The following is a 25128-nucleotide window of genomic DNA, read 5'->3' as shown; positions in this document are numbered from 1 at the left end:
AAAGCAGCTGTGCTGGACAGAAGAGAACTGGACCGAGGGTTTCCAAGACTATAAACCTTTAGAGAACCAGATTACCACACCATTCCCCTAGGTGATGGGCTGACAGGTGCACCACCAGTGCTCCTTCCACATGGCCCAACTCCATTTTATCTAACATATCATTAGCCCAAAGATAGAGCCTCAGGAACAATGTGGGTCATCCACACCTCAGAACTCCTGACTCAAATAGCAGAGGGATATGTGGAGCTCATGGACAGTGACTTTTTATAAGCATTAACAATGGGGGAAATATCACTAAAAAAACCAGCTCATGACTATCTTGATCATCAGTGTAGGTTCTCTAAATGTGGTTTTTATTTCTGTGAGATCATACGGGTGCTTCCAGAGACATATAAAGACCATTCCATTAAAATAATAATAACAGCAATACTAAAACCTCTGGCTTATGTGGTTAAAATGCCAACAGTAAGCTAGCTTCTTTCTTCCTGGCAACACAGGCATCCCCAACCTGAAGACTGAAAGGCCACTAGTATTGAGTTGAGCTTGACTCCTGCTTTTCTTGACTAGAGTCTTTAAGAAGCAGAGTTTCCAGGTCTTTCTTCCTTGGAGTTGCTGGGTAAGTTGGGATTATCAACTTCAGGTTAATTTCCAATCACTGTCTATTAGAGTCATGCAGGAGGTCTCCTTCTGACCCAGAATCTCACCAGATTTCTCATAGTTTCAAGACCCAGTCCTCTAGGAATTACCCGTATTTCTGTAAGTCAGAGTGAGCAGTGGGCCAAAATTCAGTCAGAACTGACTCAGAGTAGCTCATGGATTCAAACCACTTGCCTTTGGGTTGACCATGCAGTGCCTTACCCACTAGGCTACCAGAACTACTTCAAAGGAGAAGTTGCAATTTCAAATCCCTACACCCCTACATCAATGTGCCACCTTGATGTAAATAGATAAAATTATTTTTATGCAAATGACCTTTGAGACCAAACCAGTCATTTTGATTTCAAGTGTAAACCTAAACTCCCAGCTGCCCTCAGAGACAAAGTTGAGAGATGCAGTCGCAGGGGAGCTGAAAAACAGCTTTTGTGAGCTAGACGAAGTTCACAAGGCCACACAGAACATTTCACAAAACTCAGACCGGAGACCAAGAGCATGATTTCCCACAAGTGGAACTAGGACCTGTGCTTTTTGAAGCGATCTATTTAATTCTCTAAAAGCAAATGGAAATGAATGAAATGTAATAACACTATTCCCTAAATTCAATGGAAAGATTTGAGCTGTCAAATTATTTTCAAATGGAAGTCCCTATGGAGAACAATTTCATCGGGTTTTACAAATTAGAAGATTTCAGCTAACAAATGGCGAACATGCAGATACCATGGCTTCTGGAATTTCAGCTTGATAAAAGAAGAAAAACTATTCAGTACCTAAGGCTAGACTATTTTTACAGCATAACATTGTTTAGGGTTTAATAATCTTGGAATTTATAGTATGTATGCTATATATTTGACGCGGTAACTGGGGTAGCGGAGATAAGTGTGCCAGAGACTGTGAAATTGGCTCAGGATAGAGCAGAGTTCAAAGTTATCATGCATGCATATGATCGCTGTGAGTCGAAGTCAACTTGGCAACACATAACAAATCAGATAGAGAGGGTTTTTTAATGGTATCAATCACACAGGGGAAATAGTGTAGGGAGATTGTGGTTATGAAAGTTATTTTTCTTAACAGGTAAGTTTTAGCGATGTCATTACACTAATACTACATATTAATATTTTCCCCATTTCTTACAACTGTAATTTTCTTTTTCACATGACCCACATTTTGTGGGAAAAAGAACATCCTAATTTAGAGCTATAGGAGAAGGATGATGATAATAATAATAATAAAATGGTAAGCTAGATGTCTCTGGATCAGATAGCATCCTAAAAAATGTCACTTTAGTAGGAAGTGGGAATTTATGTATCTTAGAAAAGGAAATAGCATGTGAATTGATTGTTAGCAGTATAATGAATTTATTTCCCTGGCAACCTGTGCACACAGCTCCACAATTCGACAAGAACAGTAGCACAGGTGTAAGAGAGTGCTCTTAGGGGATGTTGTTATGACATAGTTAGTTGAATTTGGCTTCTTGTGAGTCTAAATTGTTTATTATTATGACTTAACCTAAGACCCTTATAAGTGTCATGCATCCTGTGGTTTTTTATCTTTACTTGTGTATTTCCATGATATCCTTTAAATGCCCCCTATTCCTACTACAGACTAAGAAAGACATAAAGAGTTAATACACAATTGTATTACAGCATCTTTTAAGAAAGGATGCCACATGGAAAATAGCAGTAGCTGAACCTAATGTGCGAACATTGTTTTACAATTTACAAAGTGCTTTCTTAGTGATTCTCTTGTTTAAACTTCACAACAACTCTGTTACAGTAGGAGTTGTTCTAGTCAAGGAAAGTAAAGATCACAGAGTAATTACACTGAGTAATGCACCAGGTGGGTGTTTGAACCCACAGACTGGGGGAGAACGTAATGCCTTCTGAGACCTTGTCCTGCACCATGAGACACATCTGTTTATAACCAGCTCACCTGGAGTGTCAACTGGGCAGATTGGCAGCATCGTGATGGATAGTGAAGAGATTGCGATTGTAAACAGTTTTAGTTTGTTTGGCTTCACAATCAACACTCTTGGAATTTATGGTCACTATTGACCACCCTCAACATGTTCATTACCTTGTAGCATTTCTCCATCATTAGGGGTCTGAGTTTTCTCATGGATAAATTGAACACAATACTGTTGACCACACATTTTTGAGGAGGGGCCTGGTTTGACATATATGCCTAGCCCCACAAAAAGAAATCCCTGTCTCCAAGAAATTATTGATCTAATCTCATTGTCTAATGGTTGTTGTTGTTGTTGTATATGACCGACTCATAGCTGGCCCTCCAGTGGGTTTTCAGAGTAAATCGCACAGGAAGAGATTATCCATCTTTTTCCTGCAGAGGTTGGTGGATTCAAACTACATGCCTTTGAGTTGGCAGTGAAATTCCTTACCACTAGGTCTCCAGAGTTCCATTCTCATCTCAAAGAGAATAAGTGCTCACACAGATCCTGTACTGACAGACATAACTTCCACTTGCCTGAAAAGGGCCTTACTTTGTGCCAGGCATTTTAGCTTCCCCATAACCTGCTCCCCGTGTCAGTGCCTAAACCATTTTAGTGGCTAAACCTCTGGCAGCTAACCCAAAGGTGGTGCATCTCTAATGATTTACATCCACCAGCAGTTTCCATCCATGTGAACTACAATTTCTGAGCCAGTTATGAGTTTGAGAGGGTTGTTATTTTTTTGTTTGTTTTGTATCTGCGGATTTAACTTTTTTTTTATTATTATTAATGATTTTTTAGTTTGAGAGTTTTTATAACCAGATCTCCACCCTGATCCTGTTACTTCCTAGACCCTGTGTTTGAAAAGGTGCAGAATGGCACAGATGGTTTGTACGTAACCTCTCACTGACAGATTTGGCAGTTCAACTCTACCCAATGACACTGAGGAAAAAAAGGCCTCATGGTCTTCTTCAGCAAGACCATAGTAAGCAAAAATCCAGGATTGTTCTGCAACTTTAGTGTTAGAGTTGCAACTCATTGTGTCAGCTTGATTACTGTCACATGGTAAAGGTGAGGAAAGAAACACAGGATAGTAAATTCAAAGTTGGCTGGATTTGAGTCAACGTGACAGCAATAGACTGACGGGGAGGGAAATCCCAACAGTCAACAAAACCGAGTGCTCTATACTTCTTGTAGTTTAAGAAACAGAATAGCTTTTCCGCACTACCCGCACAAGGGTCCATACGGTGTTGTTCTGGTTCCCGTCGTAACTTAAAAGGGAAACTTCCACAATGTCCGGAGCCCTTGATGTCCTGCAGATGAAGGAGGAGGATGTCCTCAAAGTCCTTGCAGCAGGAACGCATTTGGGCGGCACCAACCTTGACTTCCAAATGAAACAGTACATCTACAAAAGGAAAAGTGATGGCATCTACATCATAAACCTGAAGAGGACCTGGAAGAAGCAGCTCTTGGCTGCTCGCGCCATTGTTGCCACTGAAAATCCAGCTGATGTCAGTGTCATTTCCTCCAGAAATACAGGCCAGAGAGCTGTTTTGAAGTTTGCTGCTGCTACTGGGGCCACTCCTATTGCCGGGCGCTTCACTCCTGGAACCTTCACTAACCAGATCCAGGCAGCCTTCCGGGAGCCTCGTCTTCTGGTGGTTACTGATCCCAGGGCTGACCACCAACCTCTGACAGAAGCATCTTACGTTAACTTGCCCACCATTGCCCTGTGTAACACAGATTCTCTTCTGCGTTATGTAGACATTGCTATCCCGTGCAACAACAAGGGGGCTCACTCTGTGGGTCTAATGTGGTGGATGCTGGCCCGGGAAGTCCTGCGCATGCGTGGCACGATCTTCCGGGAGCACCCGTGGGAGGTCATGCCCGATCTGTACTTCTACAGAGATCCGGAAGAGATTGAAAAGGAAGAACAGGCTGCTGCTGAAAAGGCTGTGACCAAGGAGGAGTTTCAGGGAGAATGGACCACCCCTGCTCCTGAGTTCACTGCTACTCAGCCTGAAGTGACAGACTGGTCCGAAGGCGTCCAGGTGCCCTCTGTGCCGATTCAGCAGTTCCCTACTGAAGACTGGTCTGCAGCCCCCACTGCTCAGGCCACTGAGTGGGTGGGTACCACCACGGAATGGTCTTAAACTGTCTTTTAAAAAGTGGAAATAAGGTTGACGGAAAATAAACAATGCGTTTCATAAAAAAAAAAAAAGAAAGAAACAGAGAATAAGTCTTGATTAATGTTCCTGGGGAAATTGTTCTTGTTTTCTGTCCTTCCCAATGGCCATGGAACTCCCAAATCACCCCTACTCCCATCACCTGCAGTCACTGAATGTATTTGGCTGTAAATCCTCCCAAGCAAACAATGTTCTTCAATGAGCATTTTCCTTCTAGAACTCTTCTGGGAGTGGTATCTATTGTCTCCTTCCTGTGGTATTCATAGAGTGTGTACCACTCTGCACTTCATTCCTAATATATCCCTGTCACTATGCTGAAATGTATCTGCATTCCTGTAGACCAAAGTTCAAGACAGTGGAGCTGCCTGATGCTATCACCAAGGCTTAGGTCCTTGTCAGTCCATGTGTTTCAGCTACTTCTCAGGCATTCAAGTCCTCCTTGTAGCATACCCTAGTCCTCCCACACCCAGCCCTGACTGACCCACATCCTTGGCCAACTTCTCCTCTTCAATCTGGAATCTGCCATGCAAATGTGTCCAAGGGACTGAAGCTCAGGAATCCTAAGTAGGGGAGAAGGCCAGAGGTTGGGGTTGGATTCTCTGAATAACTATTCTAAACATGACCTCAGCATTCCCACTCACACGTGTTTGCAGCATCTGGCTTTGCCCTGCTGATTCAGTCTAGCAGGTGCAGGATGGACACTGGCTGGCTACTCAGCAGATTCAAGTCTAGCCTTTTCCTACTCACATCCCTGGGTTTCAATGGACATGAGGGTTCTTTTCAAATGGCCTAGAAAGCCAGGTATTTGACAGGTAGGGGTAGCCAGATTCTTCTACCAAGCTGACTTTGTGATTGATATTTAAGTGAAACTCGGAGGTTAAGGAAATAGTAGCCCAAGTTGGGGTCGTACATAAGGTTCCTAACCTCTTCCAGTGCCCTCTCAAATTACCAGGCAGTTTATTTAAGTTGTTCATAACAGTCATCCTTCAGGGGACAACATGGGCAAATGTTATTTGGCAGGATAGAGCTTAAGATTTTAATCGCAATCCATTTTACCAAGTTTCTACTCTCACTCAGATAAGACTGACTCTGACCATGTTGTCTGTAGGGATATGCATAATCTCTGGTGATTAAAAAAAAAAGTGGCTCTGTGGAAGAAAAAAAGGCAATCTTCTCATGTGAGATTTACAGCTTTGAAAACCCCTGGGGAGTCAGCTATGAGTTAGTTCTGACCTAACAACAATTAATTGAGTGAAAGGATAAGCTTGAGGCAATTGACCACAAAGCAGTGAATTTTTATGGATCAGAACCTGGATAGTATAGAGAATGTGCAGCTGAGGAAGGATAGACTAACCTGCACACTTGTCCTGAGCCACTAAAGGGACAGTGTAAGATGAAGTGGTTTGAACCCACTTAAAAAACAAATAATTCTTCTAAGTGTCACTATGTAGACTTGTGCTGAAGTGAGCATCTGAAAAGCATACATTTAGTTCTTTTCTGGTGTGAAACAACTGGGACAAGATGAATCCAGGTAGTGGGGAGTTGGATTGGTCCCAACCCCATTCAAGACTGTGTCAGTCTATACAGAGTTCTGTCCCCTATGCTGAGTACCCAGGGACACCTCTACCCTTGAATGCACTTGACAGTTTCATGGTTTTATTATTGCCCAAAATCTTGTCACAAGAAGCCCTGTGGCTTAAAAAAAAAAAAAAGAAAGAAAAAAGAACAAGAAAAGAAAATCACATTTTGCATCAGTCAAGCCAAAGACTCCATGAAGCAATTTACTTTGTTCCTTTGACACCATCCAACTGAAAAATAGCCATCTGTGAAAAGCAACAAACATATTTGCCTTTAGGGGCCAAAAGTTAACTAAAACTAATGGGGGAGAAAGCTGGCCTGGTAAAAGACAAAGATTGGAGGAAGCATAAATATAAGAAAGTTCATTTTCCTCTGAATTTCACTCTGGCATAGGAACTGAGCAAGCGCAAAAGCCACTTAAGCCAGTCTGCATGCAGCAGGGAGGTGAGGAGTGTGTTGGAGCAAACCCAGACTCCAGAGACTGTGCTGTGAAACCCTTCCACGCAGACCTTGTTCTCCCAAGAGAACCCAGAAACACAGGCTTTCGCCTGAACGCATCTGATGTTTCCAATGCTGCCAATAAATTCCAGTTTTGATTTTGTTTTTCAAAATAGCCATCCAGCGCAGGCTTGACTAACCCCATTTACAGCCTGGAGCTAACCTGCACACCCAGGCCTGAGGGAATGTGGCTACCCAGAGTCTCTTCTCTGATCAAAAAAAGTGTCTCACTTGCTTCAGCTGGTATCTAGCAGGTCTTAACAGCTTGGCTTTCAGGCAGTTGAGTCAGGGAAAGTGCTATTTCCACATTCTGTTTGCTAGTTTCTTTTTATGACTAAAAATAATCCGAGTCATTATCTAAGGTCCCAGAGTGAAGCAGACCAGTTTTAAATGATGGTTTGTTTTTTTTGTTTGTTTGATTTGGCAATTGAGGAAAATGTGAAAAAGTAAAAAAAATGATGACAGACTAAAGATCTTTTGCCCACGTTTTACTTATCTCAAACTTGACTGCAATGCAAGACAAGCTCAAAAGCAGGACCGTCCTATGTTCTTTGTTCAGCTATACAGCACTCAAAATTCCTATATGTTAGCACTTCCTGTGATGAAAGGGAACCAGCAACCTCCAAAAATAATTTAGAAAACTATTTGAAGAAATAAATCCACAGTTTAATTTGGGTAGAGGTATAGGGAAGTTGTATACTTTTCATAGCTATGTTTTTATGGAAAGGAGGTTTCTGAATCTTTAATTTGTTTTGCTATCAAATAAATTTTTAATCATGTAACAGAGGAGAAATGCCTTATAGATTTTTTCCCCCTAGTCTTTAATTGCCAGATCTTTTTTCCCATAGAGGCACTGGGTAGGTTCAAACCACCAATTTTTTGATTACCTGTCATGCTTTCAAGAGTTGCACCAGGAGGGCCCAGTCAGTGGCTGATGGTGTGGGAGTGTAGGCCCACTGGGGAGATGTGTAGCCACCCCAGGACTCTCAGTATAACCCCTGTTCCTCTTGGTTCCCTTCGTGTCACTGCTTTATTCTCTGAAAGGCAACATCAGTGCATTATAAAATCTCGCAGATGCCAAGAAACATAAGGGTTAGAAGCAGTAGATCAATAGTGATGGATTGTGTAAGACACAATGTATGGAAATGATTGTAAGGAAACACAATGTGAAGGCGGGGGGGGGGGGAACCACACCAAAAAGAATTAAAAAACTTCATTAAAAAAATAAAGGGAAAAATTAAAAATATAACTAAAGGACACAGGGAAGGAAGAGAAGTTCATTGACCTTTTTTCCTTGATATTTTTATTATTATTAATTTTATTGAACATTTACAGAGACTTTGGATTTCCATTCATTCATTGTTGCACTCTTCTCCCTGCCCACCCCTCCCCCCACCCCCAGTACATTCTTCTTTGAAAAGTAAAAGAAAAATTCTTTCATTGTTTTACAATCCCTCTCCCCAGGTCCACCCCATTGTGCAGCCTTCATTCTGGACTCCTGTCATGACAATAATACTTAATCACATATCCCTTTTAAACATTTTTCTCCCTTATCTGTTTCAATGCAGTAAACATTGTTTATCCCATCTTTCTCAGTCTCCCCCTAAACCCAATGTCAGTCTTGTTTTATAACAGTGGCACTATGCAGTATTTTTCCTTTTGTGACTGAGATATTTCACTCAGCATAATGTCCTCCAGGGTCACCCATTTTGAATAATATTGCATGAGTTCCTTATTTTTCCATGCAGCGTGGTATTTCATTGTGTGCATATATGACAGCTTCTCTATCCATTCATTTGTTGATGGGCACTTAGGTTGTTTCCAATTCCTTGCTATTGTGAACAAAGCCACAGTAAACATGGGTGTGCATATATCTGTCTGGGTGGCAGTTATGGTTTCTTTGGGGTATATTCCCAGTAGTGGAATTGCTGGATCAAATGGTATCTCTATTTACAACTTTTTGAGAAAGCGCCACACCACCTTCCACATTGGTTGCACCACATTGACATTTTTAAAAGAGCAGTAAACCAAAGCTACTTAATCCCAAATTTTGAATGTTCTTGAACAACTAGAAAGTTTTAAATGGAAGATAAAATTCAGGGTAAGGTACAGAGAAAACATAGATATATATAGAATCCTAAAAGCAATCCCAGTGGCTTGTTAGAGCAACCACTTAAGGATTACATCCTTCTAAGAAAACGTCAAAATGTTTTTACCTTTTAGTTACTTTGAAGCAGCTGCCGTGAAAGTTTCCTCTAAGTTAGTAATTGGCTTTAAGACAAGCCTCAACTCATCACCATACAGTTGATTCCAACTCATGATATCATTCCAGGACTTAAGTAGACCTGCCCTATAGGGTTTTCCAATGCTGTAATCTTTACAGAAGGAGCTCTGGCGGCCTAGTCTGTAGGGAGCTGTGTGATCCCCAGGTGCCACCTCTCTGGCTGTTCTAATCTACGAGCTCCTCTGTGAGAGAAAGATGGGCAATTTCCTCCCATACAATGTACAGATCTGGAAAACTCATTGAAGGGTCAGCTGCTCTATGGCAATGAAAGTGAGTTTTGAATCTTTAGAGAAACAGACTGTCCCATCATTCTTTGAAGAACATCTAGTGGGTTAGAATTGTCAACTTCTCGGTTAATAGCTGAGTAATTTAACCATAGTGCCATCAGAATTCCCTCTTTAAGGAAAAGAGAGTGTGAAATGAATATAGGTCTGCTTACCTAGTTTATTAATTAATGTAGAAAAGGTATTTTAAAAGTTTTCAGACTCTTCCATGATATGCCCAAATAAATTTCTTGTTTTGTCCTTAGTAGGTAAGATGACTGTAATCAGGAAGAGTCTCAAGATTACAATATGCACAGGATATTGTTTAGTCCACTTTGGTTTTAAAGACACTGAGTGTCTCATCCATTGCCAGCAGAACCCAACAACAAAACCTTTTTTTAAAAGCCCATACTCACCCAGTGTTAAAGTATGTCTTTATCAAGAACTAAATGTTTCAATGAGAAAGCTTCATCTCGCATATTAGGGGCATGTTGTTAGAAGAGGCTATTCCTTGGAGAGTGACGTGTTTGGAAAGGTGGAGGGTCATTGAAAGAGAGGAAGATCCTCAAGGAGATGCAGTGACAGTGACTGTAACAATGGGCTCAAGAGTGTCAGAGAGAAGGAGGATAGCGCAACATGGGGCGGGGTTCAGATCTGTTGTTCATAGAGTTGCTGTGAGTCATACTCGACAGCACCTACCAACAATCTTAATCTTCTCTCGGGAAGGAGGTGAGGCATTGGGAAAAACCATGCTCAAAAGCAATAAAACCTTGGAATGATTTTACTGGACTTATAGCATCACTCCAAAACATGTATTTAGGGTAAAAGCTGGGAAAGCACTGACCATGTATGTATTTTTCATACTAAACTGTTTTGAGTGGCAACCAAACAACTTAGCAAACTTCAGCTGTGTCTGTGCCAGGCATTTCACATTCATACAGCAGCTTCGAAATCACCTGAGCTTCTAAACTGAATGCATGCGGCTACCTCATTGCTCTGAAACCAACAGCATCCTAATCTGGTGGGGTATTGGAGTCATCAGGACAGGTTTGCTCATTTTCATTTTGTTCTCCTAGGAAAAATTCTGTTTGCTACCATGCTTTTAAATGAAAGGAGTTTGAGTCACATATCTAATGTCTTTCAAGGAGACCTATTCATCCTTCTGTCTCATTCCATTAACTTTTATCGTCAAACCTAACATATCACAAATGAGTTTCAATTAAATGTTCAGGTTGGTCAGTTACTTTAAAATAAAAGTCTGGATTTTCTAAAAGATAGTGACATTATTAGATTTTTTTTCAGCATGGGGAAAGTATTTTAATTGCTCAAAACTAAGCCTACAATTTTGAAAAACATAGTTAAGTATATATACACACACATAGGGGTGGTTCAGTGGTAGAATTCTCATCCTTCATGTCAGAGATCTGATTTGATTTCTTAGCCAACCCACCTTTGGTCTGCTGAGGCACATATAGTAACATGATACACACCAAGTTTCAGTCAGTAGTTTCCATATTAAGACAGTCTAGAAAGGAAGGCTAGAAATCTACTACTGAAAGATAAATGTAAACAAATTAACTGAATATGTGTTTACATATATATTCATATCTTGATAGAAATGTCTTACTTTAGCAGCAGAGATATTAAACTACATGAATACATCCCTGGATATTATTGTGAATGTGTCACTGTCAGTTTAGTTTTAAAAAACCTTTTAGACTTAGCCAAATCCAAACTCTTTTTTATTTCATCTCAGTATACCACATAAAACTGGACTTTCAAGAGACAATTAAAAATATAATAACCATTTCCCCCCAAGAACTTCCTTCCACTGCATGTTCTAGTCTTGCTCCTTTTTGGATCCTGAGTGTGAGTTACTTTCATGGCTCTTGGCCATAGCAAAGATAACCTGAGCTTGCTTTTTCATCCCTGATAATAATTATGTGCCATATAATAATTATTATTACCCTTTCTTCTCAGTAGAGAAGTGGCTGGACCAATCCCCAAACCACTAATCCTCTCTTGCTCTAATTCCTGTCTTCTTCTATTACAGACTGGAGTTGAGGTTCCTGCTCTCCAGGGACAAGCTGCAGCTTCAGGGAGTAGGGACGGAACAGATTCAGAGCCAGCTCGTCATGTCTTCTCCTTTTCCTGGTTGAACTCCCTGAGTGAATGATGTTCATTCATTTGCTGCCCCTCTGCCTGCCTGGCAGGGATGCACAGAGGCAGCAGGGAACCCAGATGAAATTAACATGATGCAAATGATAAAAGGGACCTCTGAACAGGATTTCTACAAACAAACAAAAGAACTGAAATTCCAGATGACTTACCTAACACATTAATGGAAAATAGTTGTAGAAGACAATGGGGGGAAAGAAACTGGATCATATGCAAATCTTCTATTGTGTGGGAAATACTATGACAGGTGCATAGGAATGGTATGTATGTATGTCCACAGAAAGCAGGAGATGCTGGGTGGAAAACGGGTACTACATTCTTGTCTAGAATGGCACTGGCTTTTTGCCTTTAGATCACCATGGCTTTTCCCCTTTCCACTTTAGCAATGCACATAGGCAGTGAAACTTAGTTTAAAAATTACTGACTTAAGCGTTATTTGGACAAAAGTTAAATCATTGACCAAAGGTAGGAAGTATTTCACAAATGTTTCCTCTTTTTCCATAAAGATTAACTGATATAGATCTAGAAATGTTCTTTCAATTTTGTGACACCTTCATAGTCAAGAAGGTGACAGTCTAAGGCATCTCCTATGATATTTTCCCCCCTAATCTTAGTTTTAGATATTCAGATAATAGGCACTTTAATTCAAAAAGACTTCATAGCCAGGACTGTCTACTTTTTTAATAAACCCACTGAGACATCTAAATGGTGAACTATAGACCTGATGTATTTAAGTATATACATATATACATGTTTGTGTGTGTGCGTGCACACACAAACATACACACACACACAGAGCTCCTGTGCATATAAAAATATCATGCTTTATTTGTTCTGCTATAATGTCTCCTACAGAACATAAGCATAAGTCTACACTGTAGAGGCTATTAAATAAATCTGTTTTTAGAAAGAAATCTTATAATGGTTTATTTGGTGTTTCATATTTTCTTGTTAATCTAATAAACTTAAAATGTCCCAGGAGAAATGTTTGATCCATCTAAAATTAGTTGTTTTTCTTTCACAAATACTTGTGAAGTTTAAATTTATTGCCTTTTTTTAAGCTGTAACTAAACTATCAAAGATAAATGCATCTAAGACTATTAGATACACTAGTTACTTTCAGAACTGAGTAGTTTATATTACTAAGAATTGAAGTGATTATGTGTGGCTACTAATCAGAAGGTCGGTAATTTGAATCTGCTAGCTGCTCCTCACGAGAAAGATGGGCAGTTTCCTCCTGTGAAGATCAACAGCCTCAAAAACCCAATAGAAGGTTTTCGAATTAACTCGATGGTAATGGGTGGGTTTGATTTGAGGTTTATTTTGGCATAGACAAAAATACAGAGGATATTTGTGAAGTTGTGGAAGTCAAAATGTCCTTTCCAAGAAAAATTTTTCACTAGTAACCTTTTACAGCAACTAAATTTAGTTGCTCTAAGTGAAGATAAAGTCAAATTTCCCTTTACAAGTTGGCATTGGGCAATAATTTAAGAAGAAATATTTTATGCTGTCAAAGCCATATATTGATTATGTGAATCTGTCTCATATGGGAAGGGGGAGGAAGCAGCATTTTGGCAATAAATTTTGGAAGAAAACTCTGTCTCAACCATTCTCCACTCTTTCCAATTACTTTAGAAATTGGATAGCTAATACACCTGAATAATTAGCTAATAACTAATCCGATGTGAAATGTAATTACCATTATGAATCAATCTTTTATTTCTATAATTACCAAATCTTAGTACTAGAAGCAACCCCTCAATTTAACTCGTTCTCAACGCGAGACAAACCCAGGATGACTACAGGTCTTTATGAGCCATTATCTAGCCTTGTTTTCAGTAAAAGAAAGAAAAGAAAAGAAAAGCAGGTTTTGTTTGTTTTTGTTGTTACTGATTGGAAGTTTTGTTTGTTCTATTGGTTTTCTTGTTTTGTTTTATGATTATGTTGACGATGCCTCAGAGAAAGCCAAGTGCTGAGAATTTCCCCTGTCTGAGCATTCAAGAGGAGAAATGACATTATCTTTGCCGTTTTTATTAAAAAATACAAATGTTCAATCTTCTTCTACACAGTCCAATTTGACCAAGGATGGGAAAGATGTTTTATTACTGAAATGTTTACAAGAAAAAGTTGACTCAAAAAGAGCTTACAGATTTTTCATAATCCATCCCCCACCCCCCAAGAGAACAGCTTTCTCTTTAGTTTAAAGCACAACAGAAACAATCCGTAGGTTTGTCTGGCTCTCCAAACATTTCCTCCTTCTCTACAGTCTCATTAAACACCACTACAGAAACCTGGAAGTAGGAACTAAATGAAGATAGGACAATTAGCATTTCTTTTGTTGTTACTACATATAATTACACTTCGTGCATGCTAATTTGTGGTTACAGGCTCTTGCGCTCTACGCCCTCTTATGTTTCAAGCTATAGAAAAATAAACAAATGGTATTAGAGCAGCACTATGATACAGAATAGTGTGTTTTTGGTTTTTGTCAATTTTTTTATAATTTGTGTGTGTGTGTGTGTGTGTGTGTGTGTAAATGTGCTAAGTGCACAATCTCTTTGGCCGCACGCACCGCACCGTTTCATTTCCCCACCAAGTCCAGCAGTTTCCTGTTGCTCTGAGCTTGCTGAGCTAACTGCTCATCCCTGGCCATGCCCAAGACTTCCCGGAGGAGGTGGAAAGTGAGATCCAGCGAGATGGGCGCCTCTTCGGACCGCCGTTGCTTCTCCTCCTCCGCAGCTGCACCACCCGTGGGGCTGGTAAGCGCGCGCTGGGGCTGCTGCCGCAGCCACTCGCGGTAAAAGTTGGCCACCCCTGACGTAGAGTGGCTGCCACCCTGAAGGGTCGAGGAGCGGCCAGAAGTCGGGACAGATGGGTTCCTGCTGAGGTTCCCCAGGCGGAGGTAGTACTCTTCACCCACGCGAAGCAGGACGGGCCGAGGCTGTGGCTTCTGGGGCTGCTCCGACTGCGGCTGCTGCTGGAAGAAATCCTGGGGCTGGGAACCCTTGGGAGCCTGACGGGCGCCCAGGGTGGACCCCCGAGTGAGGAAGGCCCGGCATGGCTGGCAGGGCAGCAGAGCCACCCACAGGACGCCCACGGCCACGAGCAGAGGCAGCCGCATCTTAGGAGCGCTCGCTGCAGCACAAGAGGCAGGAGGTGGGCGGAGGATGAGGGAAGAGAAGAAAGAAAGAGTTGGTTAGAGTTTAACTCAACTAGGAGATGCGCTGGGAGATGCAGTCTACAGGCACCGACGCGCAGGCGCTGCTGCAAGCGCGGGGCTCTGTCCGCGGTGCTGAAGCTGCTGGTCAAAATCCCACCCAGTTGTGATGTTGGAGAAGCCAGAAAGGGATCTTCTGTGGGTGAACTCTCAGGTGGAGCAAGCAAGGGACTCCTGTACGAGGGAGATTTGCGCCAAAGAGCAGCCCCTTGTCAGGCTGGCGTGTCGTTCCTACTTCTGAGACCCCCGAAGGGGCAATCTCTGAGTCCTCTTTCTGAGGATCCCAAAGATTGCTTTCCTTGGGCACTTAGATTTAAAATTTTACCCAATCTGGTTCCTCCCTTATTTCCCTTTAAGCTGAGGGAACTATGTCCTCCTCCTCTTCTCCCACCATTTCCACCCTTCTTTCCACCTTGTCGCCTACACAGCCAGCGAGGAGCACCTGGGAGTCTAGGTAAAGACAAGCAGCCGTCTAAGTTGGCTTTAGAGACCTCTCAGCTCACGCCAGGATCCTGGAGGCAGTCAGGTAGCAGGCGCGCAAGCAGCAGGGGGACTGATAGTTTCCAAAGCGCACAGCTCCACAGCTCGCGCTGCGCAAAGTTGGTGGCCACTGGACCGGGCGCTCCCTACCTTCCAAGGCGTTTCAGCAGGTGAGCCCAGCAGCTGCTGCCCCTCTGCAGAGAGACTTCTGGGGGCTTTCTCTGGAGATTTTCTCCCCTTCTCCTTCCAGTTCCCACTCTCTCTTTCTCTCTTCCCTCTCTCTCTATTCAGTCGCCGTCTGGATTAGGGCTCAGAGTTCTTCCACACCAGAGGCTGGAGTGGGATTTTATAGCATCGACCCTCTTCAGAAACCACGCAGCATTTGCCTAATAAGCTGACGCTCTCTTGACAGCTCGATTGCGTGCTGCTTCTGCTGCTGCATAAATCATAGGGCCCTGACAGAGAGCATGGGGCAAAGTTTTGCTATCTCAATACGGAATCTCACATCCAATTATATCAACAGATATTTATCGCTTCCGTGTTGACGTCAATGAGCCCTAAAATGGAAGGGCTCCTTATGACTTGTCCATTGACAAAAATTCTTGAATGAAATTTCCCAAGTGTGAAAGAATATTTACCTCTTACTATGAAAGGCCAAATTTGGGGTCAGAAAAGAGTAAATGGCAAGAGAAAGGGGAAATACAGGTCAATCAATGTCTAGTTACATGGGCTGGAACTAGATTCTTCTCTCTTCCTCCTAATCTCTCAGACCAGATATCTTCTGCAAACCCAAGTATCTGAAAAGATCTCTTTCCTGCAGTCATAGCCCCATCATCTGTCAGGCTGAAGAATAAGAACAAGGAGATGAGTTAAGAACAGCCAGTTCTTAAGCCTCTGTTTGATTTTTTTCCCCCCTTCCCAAGAGCAGATAAAGAAATCATGGCTCTGCCTAGGCAAGACCAATCCAGAGGTCATGGGGGGGGGGAGAGTGTTGGGGGGGTGTTCCATGCTAACAGGAGCTACTGTTCAGTGATGAGAGACACAAACCAGGGCCAACCAGAATTACTGCAAAAATTTTAGGTTCTTACAGAATTTTATTGTTTTTCTTTTGTCTCTGACCTTAGAATCTGAAAATCATCATGGAGTTTTTAAATCCCAAGAGATTAAGGAGACAAGACAAGAGAGAGGTACATGAGTTACTTAGTTACTTTACTTAGCTTTGTTCTTGCTTAATTCTTATCCAGTCAGTTCCAACTTCTAATGAGTACATGTGTACGGAGATCTGATTTCTTGAAAACAACACTGTAAACTCTGATGGATGGCCTAGTGATAAGGAGTTGCACTTTCAGCCCAAAGACATGTGGTTCAAATCTACCTATGGCTCCAGGGGAGAAAGATAGGTCGTCTCATGTGATTTGCAGTCTCTGACAACCTGCCAGAGGGTCAGCTATGAGTCAATTCTGTCTAGATGGCATATGATAACAACCACCTTCCAGAAGCAGATCATCAGGCCTATTTTTGGAGGTACCTCAGGGTATGTTAAAATTACCAACCCATTTTTAGCTAATACTTAAACTGCTCAATGCAAATCCAGTGAGAGAAGCATCCATTCTAACTTTGATACTTAAAGGAGGAAAATCATAAACTGATTATAGGATTGAATGCATCAATTGCATATTTATTATCTTTTCTTTGTCTAGTTTTTACTTGTTTGTTGAGTATACACACAGCAAAACAAATTCTGATTCAACAATTTCTACATTTAGTAAGAACTGAGTTTTTGATGTATACTATTTCTCACTATTCTTTTCTGAATTATTCTTCTCCAATTAGCAAGTTCATTACTTTATAATATTCTGAGTTGCTTTGTCAGTTTGATCTTATATAGTTAATGGAGAGGGTGAAACCGGGTTGCCCCTTGGAAGCAAAGATTTTGAAACTCTGTCTCACATACTTAGGTCATGAAATTTTAATTCAATTCTGCATCCCACACTTTTAAATCAATATTATCCTAAGGTATTATAGATTATTGAATTATAGATTATTAATTTTTTAAATGTTCAATAATAGGAGCTGGGCATCAACCATTCTTCTGGTCTCATTGGAAAGGAGGAAGTTGTAACTGTTGTTTCCTCTCAATATAGTGTCTTCAAACTCCTTTCATACTGTAGCACGTTTCAAGACTTCATTTGTACCACTGATTATTATTCCATTACATGTTTGTACTACATTTTGTTTAATTTATCTGTTGATGAACATTTAGATTGTTTCTGCCTTTTGACTATCGTGAATGATGCTGCAATGAACATTGGTATACAAGTTTCTGTCTGAGACCGTTTCAAGTGTTTGAAGTATATACCTATCTAGAAGTGGGCAATCTCCTTCCTTCTTTGGATTCACAATCTTGGAAAATCCATTGAATGGTCAGCTGAATTTTGTTCTGACTTGACAGCAATGAATATATGTGAGTGACTGATGACATTGAGCACCTGTTTGCGTGCTGGGTCAGTCTTTTTTGGCAAAATGCTAATTTTATGATTGAATTTCTTATCTTTTTGTTGTTAAATTGTCGAAGTTTTGTATGTATTCTTGTTATTAGGTTCTTGTTAAATATATAGTTTTCAAAGTTATTTCCTGAGTTAATGGTTTGCTTCCCACATTTTTGGTAGTCTTCTGTTAACAAGAATTTCCCATTAGTGGTAAGAATTTGCACTGCAATCCCAAAGGCACATGGTTTGAATCTGAAGCTTCTCCACAGAAGAAGGATGGGCAATCTCCTCCCATGCAATTTAAGTCTCTGAAAACCAGCTGGAGGATCTGCTATTGGTCGGTTCTTGCTCAATGGTACACAACAACAACAATTTATCTTATCTTTCGCCATTTATGTGTTTAGATCTCTTGTTGAGGCTAGATGTGTGCTATTAGAACTCTTGTTGAAGCTAGAACTGACGCCTTTACCTCTACTTATTCTTATAAGATTTTCATGGTTTTAGTTTGCACATTTAGGGGTTTAATCAATTTTTATTTTGGTTTTTCTGCATAGTTCAAGGAAAGGATTTAATATTATTCTTTTTCGTGTAAAGTTCAATTTTATAAGCACCTTTTATTGAAGAGATTCATTTCCCATGAGATGAACTTAGCACCCTTGTATAAAATAGTTGCATATAGATTGTGGTTTTATTTCCAGAGTTTCAATTCTATTCCATTTGTCTGCATGTCTGTGTCTATACAAGTATCAGGCAGTTTCATTTACTTTAACTGTTGTTGTCATTGTTAGGTGCTGTTCAACTGACTACCACCTTATAAACTTTGATCTGAACTTTGCCTTATTCTGCACTATCCTCTCTCATTCCTCTTTGGCCTTCCTCTCTTTCGCTGATTCTCTGCCTTTCCTAGCATGATATCTTTGTCCAAGGACTGGCCCCTTTTGAAAGCATGCTCAAAATATGTGAGACAAAAATTCTTGCCTCTGTTGAGCTTTCTACTTGCACTTCCTCCAACATAGATTTGTTTATTCTTTTGGTAGCCCAAAGTGTGTTCAATACCCTTTCCCAATACCACAATTCAAAGGCATGTTTTTAAATTAGATCTGTGAATAAGTAGGTAAGGAGTTGCTCTGCCAACCCAAATGCAGGAAATTTGAATCCATCTGTGGCTCCAAGGAAGAAAGATGAGAAATTTCCTCTCATGTGATTTACCTACTGGAGGGTCAGCTATGAGATGGTTCTGATTAGAGGGCACATGACAACAATAATTTCTATTTTAGAACCAGGAAGTCTGAGTCCCATACCTTTGTTCATTTTCAACATTGACTTAGTAATTTGGAATAATTTACCATTCCATGTAATGTTGAGTATTGGTTTTTCTGTTTTTATAATGATGGTTGTTAGAATTTTGATCAGAATTACCTTGAATTTATAGATTACTTTATAGTTATAGTATTAACGTCTTTAAAATATTAAACTTTCCAATAAATGGAACATCTGACCATTTATATAAGATTTTTTTACTCTTTCAGTAGTGTTTTATAGTTTTCATTGCTTAAATCCTTTATATTTCTGGTTATATTTATTTCTAGCTATTTTATCTTCGGAGATGCTGTTGTAAATGAAATGGTTTCCTTGGTTTCCTGAATTTCCTTTTCAGAGGGTTCAGGTTCCACAGTTCATAGTAAGTTGCACTGCTAGCTTAAAGGAGGTGCCTCTCTGGTGTTTAAATCTACCATTGGGAGAAATATGGGCAGTCTCCTCCAATGTGATTTACAGCCTCCTGAAAATCTGTTGAAGTGTCAGCTATGAGTCAATTCTGATTTGACTGCAATGAGCTGAGTGTATAGAAACTAGCTGACTTTTGATTGTTACTCTTGTACCCTGCAACTTTGCTAAACTCTTCTATTAGCTCTGTAAGCTTTCTTGCAGACTCTTGAGATCTTCTGTATAGAGGATCATATTACACATGAATAGAGAGAACTTTACTTCTTTTCTGGTCTGGATTGCTTTCTTTTTATTGCCTTGATGCTCTGGCTTGGATTTCTAATACAATATTGAACAGTAATAATGAAAGCAAGCACCCTTGTCTTGTTCCTGATTTTAAGGGGGAAATTCTCAGTCTTTCTCTTTTAAAAACAATGTTGACTATTGGCTTTCTCATAGGGATTTTCATCAAGAAAAGATGTTAGATTTTTTTAAAAAATTTTTTTGGTTTTCATATAATAATTCCTTTACATTATGTTTTATTCATATACATTGTGGTCTTTACAATCTTTACATTATGTTTCATACAATCATTCTCAAGCATTATGTTTTATAAAATCGATCCCCATTACACCTTGCCCACCATTACCCTGTGTTTTTGTCCTGGACTCTTCCCTCTTGCTTCTCTCCTTCTTTTTCCACGTCTACAGAAATGATAATGTCATTCTTTTCCTTCATTTTATTGATATGGATTACATGTTTCCATTATGAAAATTGAGTCTGGAAAAGAAAGATAACTTCATTCTTTCACTTGTAACCTCTAAATGTTACAAGTATCTATGATAGATTCTCTACATCATGGGCACCTAGTATAATTTTTAATATTTCCTTTTCCAAATTTAAATATGCTCCGTGTTAGCCTGAATGCTAACATGCTAACATGTTAGAAAGGAATTCTTGTTAAGAATATCACAGAAGGAATGCCAGGAAGTGTAATATCACATTCAGATTTTGAATAAACTGACACTGTCATGTTCAGGCATAGGATGGAATTATTGCAAGTTTGGTTTCATATGGCTATGTTGTTGTTGTTGTTGATAGCCGTCAAGTTGAGCATAACTCATAGTGACCTTATGGGAAAAAAAGACCTGAAGCCTTTCTATAACTATCGCTTCTCAAAGTTCGTAGAGTTTCCAGAGGCATGTTGTTTAGGAAGTAGATGCCACTTCTGCTTCCAAACCTGTCTTAAACTGGGAGCTCTATCAAACAGTGTCCACCATGGGTAATGGTTATGACATTTGACACCCATGTGGCACGAAGTTCAGCATCACAGCCACCCCAGGTTACCTCAGTACAGCATATTTACAGAAGAATGCTGTACCACTTAGAAGGATGTTCTTCCAAAATACAATAACAACAGACTTTTAAATACAAAGTCCCCCCCAGTCTTGTTGTCTCTAAACAAGAGACCTAAATAAAAAATAACCAATATAGTATGTTGTTGCTGTTATGTGCCATTGAGTCGCCTTTGACCTAAAGCAACCCTACATATAGCAGCTCTGAACCCTTCTATGTCCTGAGCCAGTCTCACTAATTTTGATACACCAACCTTCATTGCCCCAGATACCGTATCAATCCATCTCATCAGGGGTCTTCATCTCCTGTGCTGTCCTTCCACTTTTCCAAACATGATGTCCTTCTCCAAGGACTAGTCTCTCCTGGCCACATATCCAAAGTATGTGAAATGGAGCTTCAAATTCCTAGCCTCGTCTGTGAAACGGAGCTTCAAATTCCTAGCCTCCAAGGAGAGACTTGGTTTTGTAATAAAGGGAATATTAAAAGGAGTTGGACAGTTTTGCTGTTGTTTTTTTTTCCCACTGCATAGAGAAAATATGTGGAGAAGATACAGTCTCATCAACAAAATGGTGCTGGGAAAACTTAATACCCATTTGCAGAAACAAGAGCCATACCTTATACCTCATACAAAAGCCAACCCAAGATGTAAAATGAAAACTATGAAGATAATCAAGAAAAAAAAAGGTGAAAAATTTAGGACCTACCTTATGGCAAAAATTATTAAACATAATTAAAAATTTACAAACAATAAGAATAGACTAGATGAGTAGGACCTCCTAAAAATGTAACACTTAGGGGAGCTCTGGTGGCCTAGTGGCAAGAAGGTGCAACTATAATCCCAGAGGTGCACGGTTTGAATCCACCAGATGCTCTGCCGGAGAAGGAGGGAAATCTCCTCCTGTACCAGTCAGATCTGATTTGACAGTACACGCACACAAAAATAATAAAGTTAAAAAATATATAAAAAATGTAACACTTTATGTACACAAAATTGAGCTCTGTTGGCCTTCTTGGTAAAGTGCCAATTAAATCCAGAGGCAGATGATTCTAACACAGCAGGTGCTCCTCAGGAGAAAGATCTCCTCCCAAGTTATTTATAGTCTCTGAAAATCAACTGGAGGTTTATCAGTTAAGATTGCAAACAACAACATGAATCTAAAGACTTATCCAAAAGAACAAAAAGAAACTGGAAAGTGAGGAGAAGAGTTGGAAATGACATATCTGACAAAGGACTAATCTTTAAAATGTATAGAAAAGTCCAATAATAGAAAAATAAACAACCAAACTAAAAAAGTGGGCAAAGAATGTGAATAGACACTTCACCAAAGACATTGAGGCAGCTAACAAACACATCAGCCACTGTTGCTGTTGTTAGTTGTTGATATAAGTCAAGTGCAACTCATAATGACCCTATGAACAACAGACCTGAATCCGGTCCTATTCTGTGCCATCCTTATCATCTCTGACACTCTAGAGCCCATTACTACAGTCACTGTGTCAATATGTCTCATTGGGATTTAGCTTTTCTTTTTTTTTTTCATTTTAGATACTTTTGAGTTCATATAGAGATTGATGGGAGGGAAAGGAAGCAGAAAAATGAATTATGGTCTCTGGGCCTCTATAGAATGAGTGAGTGCATAGAACCAGTGATGAAGACAATGAGACTGGTGTCTAGGATTGCTTCAAGGGGCTTAAGAACACTGCAGATTCATGATTTGGTGGGGTAGAGCTTCCTTTCAGGTTCCTATTAGTCATCAGTCCTCTTGACCTCTGAGCCCCCATGTACCCAGCATCTACCAATGGGAATTTGTCTCCTTCCTGCAGAGGACAGAAAGGACTTTGTTACCTGTCTCTGTTTTTCCAGAAGCTAAGAAGTTACTGACCCTGGGGAGATGACTCAGAAAGTCAGAAGAGGAGCATGTTCCTGCTTCTCTAACAAGCCCCTGTCTTGATAGACATGAGTGACCTTTCCATTTACATCATAATACATTGAATTTTCTGTTTTGGGCTCCAGATAATGGATGGAGGACAAAAAGAGGATGTGTGTGAACTTTCTGTCAAGAAGGACAATGTGCAGGAACTAATCATCTTACAATAATTGGTCATAAGAAAGAAATCCATCAACCAAGAATCAAACCAAGGTATTTATATTCATGAACATTTCTTCATTATAGAGAAAGAACTCCCAAAGAGCCCTATGAGGAATGTTACCAGTGTTTACACAGAAATGAGGGGAAAGCGGGTTAAATAAAGTTAAATACATTTTTTTTTGTTTTTACTGTAACATTTTCTATTCAGGAAAAAATTTTGTTCATTATAAATTCTCATATCCTCAGTATTCCAAATTTGTATTCCACATGGCCCTTTTATCATGGGATTGTTGTAGTTGTTGTTGTTAGGTGCCATCTATTCAACTATGACTCATAGCAATCCTATAAACAATGGATCTGAACCTTGTCCTGTCCTATGCCATCCTCATCTCTGATAACACTTGAGCTCATTGTTACAGCCACGTTAATCCATTGAGGGTCTTCTTTTTTGCTGACCCTCCACTTTTCCAAGCACGATGTCTTTTTCTAAGGACCAACAAAGGAGGCCCAAGATATGTGAGACAAAGTTTCACCATCCTTGCCTCCAAAAAGTATCATGGATGTACTTTCTCCAAGACATACTTGTTAGTCCTGGGAGTCCTGGGATAGTCAGTACTCTTCTGCAGCACCACAACTTAAAGGCATCAGTTCTTCTGTCCTCTTTAGTCATTATCCAACTTTTAGATGTACAGCAAGTAATTGTAAAGGCTTGAATCAGTTGTACCTTAGTCTTTAAAATGACATCATTGTTTAACACCTTAGAGAGGTCTTTGACAGAAAAAATATACTCATCTTGGATTTTTTTAAGGTTTTCTTTAAATTATTATTTTATACTGGTTTACTTACAAAGTTCATATATGTTGTTTTTCATTCCAGATCTTTCTCCTCTCCTTTACCCACCCCTGCCTCTGCCCATCAAATTGTGTGACCCTACGATTAAGTCCCCCACCCCCTCATGCACCCTTACTGCTCTGTTCTCCCCTCCCCTCCTTAGGTCCTCATACTTATTCTACAATAATGATCTTATACAGTATTTTGTGTCAAGGATGTTGTGTATTCAAGCAAGATGAAATTGTTGACAATTTCAATCTTTTCTCTATGTATCATGATGTTGTCTATTTTCCCAACAATGATGATTTTTGTCTTTTTGCTTAGCTGAAAAAGATATTAAATCCAGAAGCATTTTGGGGAGGCACGGGTGGTTCAATGGTAGAATTCTTGCTTTCCAGGAAGGAGACCCAAAATTGATTCCCAGCCAATGTACCTCGTGCATAACCACCATCTGTCAGTGGAGGCGTCTACGATGTTGGGCAGGTGGCAGTAGAGCTTTCAGACTAAGAAAAACTTGGAAGCAAAGTCTGATACTCTATCTGCAAGAGTAATCCAGTTAAAATCCTTTGGATTGTGATCATTCAGTTGACAAACAATTTTGCTGATGACCCAGGACAAGGCAGCATTTCATTCCATTGTACCTGGTGTCACCATGAGTCAGGGACCAACTCAGAAGTTGTGAACAATAACAGAGGCTTTAAAGTATCTCAGCTATACTTTCTTTGCTTTCTGATATTTAACTCCATGATTAAAGGTACTGAGTAACTGTCAAGCATTCCTGGAAGAAAATAACACTTGTAGACTCGGAGGACGCTATGGAGATATAGCTGTTTCTAGTATTTCTAGTATTGAGGATTATTTGAGATAGGAAGGACACTTTACAGCAAGGATATGCTGCATTCTCATTCATTGCTTATTAAATAAGAAACATTGCACACTTTATGCCTGGAAAGTAGTTTATATCTACAATAATTTGTTATTTGCAGGTGCTGTTGATTCAACTGCAACTCATAGAGAACCTATGAACAACAGATCTGATCCTAGCCCTATCTTAAGCTATCATGATCTCTGACCCCTATTGTTACACATTGCACTGTGTCAATCCATCTCATTGAGAGTTTCCTCTCTTTCTCTGACCATCCAACTTTTCCAGGATAATGAATTTTGCTGAGGACTGATCCTTCCTTACAGCATGTCCAAAGAATGTAAGAAGACTTCATCATCTTTGTCTCTAAAGGAGCACTTCCTCTAAGACAGACTTGTTCTTTTGGAAATCCATGGAATATTCACTACTCTTTACTATCACAATTCAAAGGCTGAGCAAATTGTCCCACTGGAAATCTGTGGGCTTTCCATGCAAGGGAGGTTCTCT

At 40.1% G+C, this 25128-nt stretch overlaps 2 protein-coding genes across 4 annotated transcripts in view; one reads left to right on the top strand and one right to left on the bottom strand.

Annotated features, from left to right (window-relative positions):
- The window catches only part of TRIM55 (tripartite motif containing 55), a 63914-nt gene extending 52327 nt beyond the window's left edge, over positions 1-11587 (top strand). For all 3 annotated transcript variants that reach the window (XM_006880431.1, XM_006880430.1, XM_006880432.1), the window contains one exon: positions 11465-11587. In XM_006880431.1, coding sequence (XP_006880493.1) covers positions 11465-11587 — 123 coding nt within the window. The remainder of the gene's footprint in view (positions 1-11464) is intronic.
- Positions 11588-14170: 2583 nt separating this feature from the next.
- On the bottom strand, positions 14171-14710 carry CRH (corticotropin releasing hormone). The gene has a single exon (XM_006880429.1). The coding sequence runs from the start codon at positions 14708-14710 to the stop codon at positions 14171-14173; it is 540 nt and encodes a 179-aa protein (XP_006880491.1).
- Positions 14711-25128: the final 10418 nt, after the last annotated feature.

This window comes from Elephantulus edwardii, unplaced genomic scaffold, assembly GCF_000299155.1.
Source record: "Elephantulus edwardii isolate Elephantulus edwardi_28Jun2011 unplaced genomic scaffold, EleEdw1.0 scaffold00008, whole genome shotgun sequence".
NCBI classification, from domain to species: domain Eukaryota; kingdom Metazoa; phylum Chordata; class Mammalia; order Macroscelidea; family Macroscelididae; genus Elephantulus; species Elephantulus edwardii.
Note: the sequence above shows the minus strand (reverse complement) of the source record. Positions and strands in the feature narration are given on the sequence as shown.

Bases quoted from the DNA above. Each gene is read 5' to 3' on its own strand.
- CRH (XM_006880429.1), bottom strand. From the start codon at position 14,710: ATGCGGCTGCCTCTGCTCGTGGCCGTGGGCGTCCTGTGGGTGGCTCTG.